A 9131-nucleotide genomic window follows, 5' to 3' on the forward strand; every position below is an offset into this window, starting at 1 on the left:
TCCACCATGAAAAATGAAATTTAACATTAGGTTTTAAATGAATTGAAAATCTTAGATCTTTTGAGATTCACTAACTATTCAATGACATGTTTAAATCTCGATTGTGCCCTTCAAGTTTGTGACTGGGATGTCGAGGATCACAAACAAAGAGTGAATAACCATGCAAATTAACTTGGTACACTTACTGTTACAACCACCTAATCAGTGTGTTGGTTAACCACACACACTCCACTAACGACTTAACAAGATGCAAAGTGCAATTTCATAAGTTAGAACCAAATTCACATTTTCCTAAAATAACAAAGATTGAGAATTTAATAAAGTTTTGTTACTTTATATTTATCATTATACTTTTAATGAAGGGAGAATTAATGTTTTGTCCTACCCGTTCGGCTAACGACCCTCCACCAGTCAAGGAAGCGGTGGGTGAGAGTGGACACTAATCAAATTGTCATTTTATAGGCAGTAACCTTATACCCTCTTATAGTCCGGCTTCTTGAATGAGGCCTACTAACGGTAAGATTGACTTTACTCTTATATATATATATATATATATATATATATATATATATATATATATATATATATAAGATTAAAGTCAGTCTTACCGTTAGTAGGCATCATTCACGAAGCCGGTCTATATGACTTTACTCTTATATATATATATATATATATATATATATATATATATATATATATATATATATATATATATATTAAACCTATAATATTATAATAGTATAAGAGTTGAATTTTATACTTTTAAAATTCTAAGGGTTTAATTTGGAATTAAAGTATTCATAGGGCGAAAGTTTACAAATTCTAAAACTTGAGGGAAAGTTTTGAACAATTCAAAAAAAAAATTGGTTTCCATAACTTACGAGTTTAAAGTAGTTTAATGAAAAACTCTTTAAGTTCCATAACTTGAGGAAAAGTTATGGAATACTTTTAAAACATTTAAAAATGAGACTCTTCAGTTTCATAACTTATGGAAATTTTATGAATTTTAAAATTCATAAATGATACTTTTCATATAACTTAAGGAAAAGTTACAAAAAAAACATATTATGAACAACTTTAGATCAATTTATATTGAAAACAATTATCACAAAATTTTTCCATTAGTCTAAACTAACTCATAAGACAAGATAATTCATATCATCAATCTTTAAGAAATTAGCATCTATATATAAACTAATATAAAACTTGAAATTATGACAATTATCTAATAATCGGAAGAGAATCAACATTACCATAACAACAAAATCAAAATTTATGAACAAAAACATTTTATGGTAATGATTCTAATCCAAAACAGGCCAAAAAAACTCGAAAAAGTGCATTATGGGCTGCCAACTCGTCGAGCCCATTACTGGACTCGACGAGTCCAAGACAAAACACATGCAACTCGGCGAGTTCACTGGGCAGAAGTCAAATTTTTCGATTTTTTTACTTTGAAACCCAATAATAACATCAAGTATAATTGAAAACAAATTGGCTTTGATACCACTGTTGGGTTTTGTATACAACAACATCCTATGATGCACATATAACCCTAAAAGCTTTGGATCTATGTTTCCTCTAATTATACATGCAATATTGTTTTCAAAGCTTTAGGCCTACAACTAGCATACAAATGATATAAACTACATAAAATACTAGTTAGAAGTTTACCTCTTTGTGTAGCTTGTAGAACTTGATGAATTTGGCCTTTAAAAGCTTAGCCCCAATAGTGTGGAAGCCTCAAATGGAATCACAACACATCATGGACAAATGTGGAACTTGAGAGAGAATTCCATGCACCCAAGAACACCCATGAACTCCAAGAACATGCTAAGTTGCGTTTTTAGGTTATGAAGCTTGTATTTATATGTGGGATTTCAAGGATCATGGGTATAACCCAAATCTATACCCATGGGTATTATGATCCATGGTTCATGTGGCGCAACTCTTTATGTATCCATACATAAACTTGGTCCAACATGGATTATAAGCCCAACACATATAAATATAACTAATTACCATAATTAGTCCCCATAGATTTAATTAGACTCTTTTGATCACTAATTTAATTCTAAATTAATTCTTGATCAATACTAATTAAAACATATGATTTCACATTAAAATATTATAACTTATAATATATTAATAAATCATATATATAACCTTCTCTCAAGAATCCATCTTAACAAATTGTCCTGATGATATGCAGCCCAAATGGACCATGCTACTCTCAGGTCAAGTACATACCAATAATAGTTATAGACTTAGACATCTAATCCAACATAAATATCATGTGAGGCTCACTTATTTTCCTCACACCTCAACCCTTCTCTTTCTTTCTTTCTTTCTCTCTCTCTCTCTCTAACTTCTTTCTAAATCTCCCCCAACCTCTAGTAACTTCTAAGAGCTAGAGGAAAGCCCCGGAGTGCCAGACGGATCCGAGAAGAAGAGCTTTTGGCTCAGAAGTTCTACCCCCACAGAACCTGGTTCCTAGCCAAACCCCCGGTAAGTGAGATATGCTTACCCTACTTTAAGTATAACTTATGTTTAAGTTTATTATTGTTATTATAAACTTATATAAAAATAAATATAATATACAAAGTGTTATTATAATATCTTTTAACTACCCGCGGTACAAGGAATCTGGTTTGAAGGGTCGCATAGGGTTGTTGGATTTCAGAAGTGCTATAATGCCAAAATGGTCATGCGCTCCGGTGTTTCATGTTTGGCCCCTGTCTGTACATAGTAGTTGAAAAGTATTGTTTAACACTTATAAAACAATATTGCTCGTAAATAGTCACAATAAATATTAGACTAAAATCTAGTGGTAATGATACTAGGTTTCGTCGAAGGAAAATAGAATTATTAGAAGCGAAGCGATGCCCGAGTTGAGAATCATCACTTTAACAAGTGAGTGCATAGTTACTTTCATCTTACACATAGATCTGAAGTATTTAATATAAATTATGTGTTATGTGTGCATATTATTTGTGTTCTTGATATATATATTGGAATATACATGTTTGCAAATTATATATGTATTTTATACCTATAAAAATATTGGGTAAAGATGGGTAGATGAATGATGAGGGAGGAAAGTTGATATAGATGAACATTGACAGCTATGGACTTAGTGGCCTATAGATAAACATTGGCAGTTGCACCACAACCTATAGATGTTTTTGAACTACGATGCACTCTAAACATTCTGCCAGCTGTGCCTAAAGGATAATATCGATAACTGCGCCTAATAGAGAACATCATAATCCTGGCAGTTGCGCTTAAATGATAATATCGACAGCTGCGCCTAATAGAGAATGTCATTATCCTGGCAGTTGCACTTAATGAATATTAGCAGCTGTACCTAATAGACAACATTAGCAGTTGTAAGATAGGCAACGATGGACTCCATGCCTATTCCTTAGGAATGAATAAGTGAATGATAGATGATTCCTAGGGGGTGTTTGGTACAAAGAAATAGAATTACAACAGAGAAAAAGAATTAACCTGGAGAAAGAGAATTGATAGAACTGGGGAATGCATTAGAGAAATGTTTATGAGAATCATTTCTCTTGTTTGGTTGTATTAAGCAGTGAAATGAAAATGAGTTTTTTTACCTTGTTTATTCATTTTCAAACAACATTTTATTTTATAAAAACGCATTATGATATACATCTTAATTTGTAAAAATATGCATCTTTTATTTTTATAATTTTTCATTTTAACATTATTTGTTACAAAATAATTTATTTTCTTGTCAATTAATATTACTCGTTATACATGAAGTATTGAAAACCTTATTTATAATATAAATGAATAAGTTACAAATAGATTCAAACTAAAAAATATTATCACACCACATAATAATTACAAAATATAAACAACAATAATGAAATAATGATAGAGTTGTTGAATCATTAAACATTATATCAACACCACAAAATAAATAATGAAGTTTACATAAAAATATGAAATTAACGAATTGTTGGCATGCCTTCCACTTCACTCTTTTTCGTACAATTTATTGTTGCAAAGTTGATCGTGTCATTTACATATATACAAACAAGTGGGAGTTAGTAAAAAACTCTACATAATGTTGAAATAGCTTACAAAATTCCTAACAGCCACTGTTTATAGTGGCATAACTTCAAAAAAAAAAAACTAAACCAAATAAGCTATTTTTATTTCTAAAGCATAGAATGGAGTGCGCACTACAATCTGGAAAAAAATCACATCATTCCGAGCTTATATGAAAATGTTATGATGGTTCAAAGTTAGACAAAATATAAAAAATGTTGAAATACTTTACAATAATCCTAACAACTACTTTTTAGAGCTGTATAAAATCAGCCAAAACTCAACCAAACAAGCTATTTTTTTTATACTAAAACATAGACAAGAAAGAAGATTATAATCTGGAAAAATAATACCTCATTCCGAGCTCATATGCAGATTTTATGCTGCTTCAAACATGGACAAAAAATATAAAAAAATGTTGAAATACTTCACAATAATCCTAACAGCTGTTGTTTAGAACTGCATAAATCAGCCAAAACTCAACCAAACAAGCTATTTTTTTATCCTAAATCATAGACAAGAAATAGGACCACAATCTAGAAAAAAGATCACCTCATTCCGAGCTCATATGCAGGTTTTATGCTGCTTCAAACTTGGACAACAAATATAAAAAATGCTAAAATACTTTACAATAATCCTAACAACTACTGTTTAGAGCTGTATAACTCAGCCAAAACTCAACCAAACAAGCTATTTTTTGAGCCTAAAACATAGACAAGAAAGAGGACTACAAGCTGGAAAAAAAATCATCTCATTCCGAGCTCATTTGCATATTTTATGATGCTTCAAAGTTCGACAAAAAATCTAAAAAATGTTGAAATACTTTACAACAACACTAACAACCCTTATTTATGGATGTATAACTTAGCCAAATCTTAATCAACTAAGGTGTTTTATGATCATACAATGTTGCCAAGATTAAGGAGTACAATCGAGTAAAAAAAATCAGGTAATATCGATCTAGTATGATGATTTTATAGGGGTTCAAATTGGACAAAAAGTTTAAATGAAAAACAAACTTAATAAGCAATAACACACGGGAGAAATCATTACACTATAAAATCAATATCAATGTATAGATAAAAAGTCTTTTCAGGACGTAAAAATGGAGATGTCATAATATTCTTCAAGATTACGAATGAAGTAAACAGAAAATTGCTCCAACTCTTTATCTATTTTCTTAGGAGAACTGTCATCTCAAATCGGCATCTTATCAGTTGGTGCTTTCGTCATGATCATCATGTCTTTAAAATCCGAAACCAAAGTTGAGGAACCTCACACCACAAATGAAAAGATCATAACTTTCCTCCACCTTAACACTGTTACTAACCACCGTCTAGATGCTATCTCACAAAGTCGGGTCAATTTATTCGACATCCTCAACAACCAACACATCAACCAACCGTCGCCACCGCGAGCCAACAACCAGAACCTCCGTTATATCCTGTCACCGTCACCACAACCATCAAAGTCGCTACCATCCCTGAAAATAATATCACTGGAATCCCCACCGCCACTTCCGCCATCTTCACAATTTCACTTGTTCACACCCCGTTACCAAGTAACCGCTGCCAACCCAATCGAAACCACTACTTCTGCCACCGATAACACCACAAACCTCATAATCGCCACCACTATTATCGTCTTCTGAACCATTGCTACCAAAAAGGCACCACCACCCTTGACGTAACCACCACTACTATAGTTATCACCAGTGGCAGACCTTAATGGAGCATTGGGGGTCCCGGGCCATTGCTCAATTTTTGGCACGTAGTGTAATTTTTTTTTTCTATTAGATGCACCGGTTTGAAGTACAAGGGACACCCCTACTAAAACAGTTTGCGTCCGCGTCCGCCACTGGTCATCACCACCACCACCATAAACTATTTACGGCAATATCTCACCACTCTAAACTATGCAACCGAACAAAATTTCTCCTTCTTCAATTGGAACCCAACCCACTGTGGACTTCCAAAGCATATCATGATCCTGACCTTGAGGACATGACCATTTTGGAGGGGCAGAGTATTGATATGATAATCCAAATGGATCAATGAAGAAGTAAGGCCCAAGAGAGACAAACATCTGCAAGGGCAGCAAGGCTATTCGACTCAGAGTCCAGGAAGAATAGGTCATTGAGTTAAGTTGTATTTCCTTGTTTTTAGCATTACTTGCATAGTTTGGTCCATGACCATTTTAAGTCTTGTTCTGCATGCATGTTTATTTGACTTTGACTGTAATGCATCCTTCAAGATTATGAATGAAGTAAACATAAAACTACTCCAACTCTTTATCTATTTTCTTGGGAGAATTGTCATCTCAAATTGGCATCTTAACGGGTTGTCTCTAAATACTTGTGTATATATTCAAATTATAAGTGTTTTTAAGTTCTTTAATCATGTCATTGAGTGTGGAGTGTTATTCCATAGTGAGTTTTGTTATGTAAATTATATTTCAGGAATAAGATCAAGGTTTGAGGTTTCTTTATAAAATGTAAGATTCCATGTGAATACGGTTTTACAAATTAATAACGATTATTAAGCAAAGAATAAGGCATCCAAGCTAGGTACCAATTCAGAGCAAAAGAAATTTAGGTACAAAAGGAATAAACCAAAGAGTTTGCTTTCGATGACAATTAAAGTTCATGCATGGAAAAGAAAAAGAAGATTTCAAAATTTACTGCTTCATAGCTTTAGATATATGAGGAATGATCCCAAATAAAACCCGGATTTTTTTTTAATAATTAATTTGGTTCAACTAAACACATGAAATTTGCATATATGTGAAATAATTTTACATTGCATTTATCATTTAGATAAAAATGCCCAACCTTAGTTTTTGCATTTTCGTGATGGTCAATAAATTCAGCAATGAAAAACTTTGATTTCCTCATTTGTGATTTAAGATCTAAAACAGGCATCAAGTTAACATTATCTCGATCTAAAGACTTCAAGACAATTGCCAGTCTTTTCTGATGTCGAATGTATAGTTCAAATCCAAGTAACACTTATTATCGTCATCAAGGAACTACAAAAGATAGAGTTAACCACAAAAAAAGAGTTGTTAGAAGATTCTAGGAGGTATGTAATCTGCCTACTTATTTGACAAAAGACTGAAACCTGAAATTCGTTACCTTAGTTTTGGCAGAATATGATCCTCTAGCAAGTATACCAGAAGGCGTAGTATCTTCTGGAATTTCATGGGTATAAAGCTCTTGTTGAGGACTAAAAGTGCCAATCATTTCTTTCGTCTTGTCAACTGTATAGAACATATCAGTCGACTGTTTAAGATTATGTAAAAAATAGACGATACGTGTGTAGAAATGGAACATACCTCTGAGACCAGTTTTCCAAACAGTGTTGGTGTACTTGAGGCCCGATACAATGTTGTTATGAACTTCGAAAGCGAATTTGATAGTGTAACGACTTCCTTCTTTAAGTGTAAACCATGTTCCTTTGATTTTTCCATTATCAGGAATTGGAAGAACCAAATCCTGTCTACCAGGAGATACAATAGCAAGGCTCAAAATCTTGACTTCTGGATCTAGAGTTTCTGCAACAATAATAATAGCATCCGAGCAATAAAGACTATCAGAAATTAACAAAAACTAAAACAACTTTTTTTATTTTAAGGAAAACAAATTAATGGGTTTCACAATTTTTTTTTTTTTGCTCAACAAAAACAATATTTTTCATACGAGAATCATCTTCATACACGAAAAATGATTGAATAATGTTTCTTGATACTTGTGGTAGGGCTTGTTTTGCGACACTAAGTGGCCTAGACAATAGACATCATTATATGTCCTTCACAATCTAATTTCTAACAACGTACTCAAATAAAAGCATTAAATTTTGGAACCTTTTTTTTAATGAATTTACCTGCAACAGCGTTAATATCCACAGATCCAAGAAGTTGTTCTTTCCATCTCATCAAGCTTTCATCGTCCTACATACTCATCATTAAGACACAAGTTTTAGAGGTAAAAACTTTGATTCTGGAACAAGAAAACTTCAAAAATGAAGTTACTTTAAGCGATTACAACTGATCAATGCATATCCGAAGGTATAATAAATCTCCATATGTCTGGAACATTGTTCAATGGTTAACAACGGAAAAGAAAAGGAAATGAACTAACCTTATCAGCTTCATACTGTTCTTTAAGGGTGCGTCGAGGGCCGATTTCTAACTTCCCTTGAACATCTTCATCTTCTTCGTCTTCTATTATGCTTACAGAGCTCTGGCTCATGTTCCTATCAATCTTAGCCACCCAAGCAGAATCTTCAACCTCTACATTAGCTCCTGAGTTTTCGATATTTTGGTCTTTTTGATCATCGCTCTCCTGTTTTTCAACAAATCCCATGGCTTTGGAACTTGAAACGATATCTACTATTAACAGCTCGTAGGGAATTCCATTCAACAATTAATGGTGTTATATTGAAAACAGACAAATACTAAAGATCTTAAATTGCCAAAGAATAAAGACCAATGATGAAAGTACAAAGACTGGTATGGCTTTATAGGTCCATACGGGAAAGAATAACGTGGGTGGTGAACCACAAAGCTCTTTTGTTATTAAAATATTGAACATGGAATATTTAAAAACAGATAGTTTTGTTTTTGGGTCAAAAAAATTTGGAAAAGGAAAATAAATCCTAAAGGAATTGTACCCATCATCTATCCAACAAGATAAGACACAGTAAAACGAGAGAGATGATAGAAATATTTTTTTTTATGTTTGATAATTTGAAGCACAAAGAGAGGGAATATTGGTCATGTCACATGTGAATTGTGATGATCTTGAGAATATTATCTACTGAAAAGAATAATGAGGAAGAGAGAGATCATGAAGGTCACTAAGGTGCACTATCTTCCACGAATATGAGACCACGATTTCAGGGGAAACTCAATACATTAGACAGCCTAGCATTGAGTTGATATATAACTAGAGATGAAAGATACCCGCTTGACTTCTTCTGTTTGTGCATAACCCAAATTGAGCATTCTTTACAATTTCCACAAATATTATTAAAACAACATATGGCTCACGT

General features: G+C 32.8%; 1 protein-coding gene across 1 annotated transcript; it reads right to left on the reverse strand.

Moving 5' to 3' along the window:
• Nucleotides 1-6943: 6943 nt before the first annotated feature.
• LOC145018329 (rho GDP-dissociation inhibitor 1-like) lies at nt 6944-8585 on the reverse strand. The gene is made up of 5 exons (XM_078976222.1): nt 8219-8585; nt 7962-8028; nt 7414-7632; nt 7214-7338; nt 6944-7107 (listed from the first exon to the last, which is right to left on the reverse strand). Exons 1-5 carry the CDS (start codon nt 8441-8443, stop codon nt 7030-7032), a joined length of 714 nt encoding a protein of 237 aa, XP_078832348.1. The 5' UTR covers nt 8444-8585; the 3' UTR covers nt 6944-7029.
• Between the last annotated feature and the right edge of the window lie 546 nt (nt 8586-9131).

This window comes from Lactuca saligna, chromosome 9 (genome assembly GCF_052625555.1).
Source record: "Lactuca saligna cultivar CGN05327 chromosome 9, ASM5262555v1, whole genome shotgun sequence".
NCBI lineage: Eukaryota > Viridiplantae > Streptophyta > Magnoliopsida > Asterales > Asteraceae > Lactuca > Lactuca saligna.

What these genes read in the sequence shown, in the direction of transcription:
- LOC145018329 (XM_078976222.1), bottom strand. Translation starts at nt 8,443, where the DNA reads ATGGGATTTGTTGAAAAACAGGAGAGCGATGATCAAAAAGACCAAAAT. An exon ending in AACAGTATGAAGCTGATAAG is followed by an intron (nt 8,029 to 8,218) that starts GTTAGTTCATTT and finishes ATGAGTATGTAG; the next exon opens with GACGATGAAAGCTTGATGAG. An exon ending in TTGGAAAACTGGTCTCAGAG is followed by an intron (nt 7,339 to 7,413) that starts GTATGTTCCATT and finishes TGTTCTATACAG; the next exon opens with TTGACAAGACGAAAGAAATG.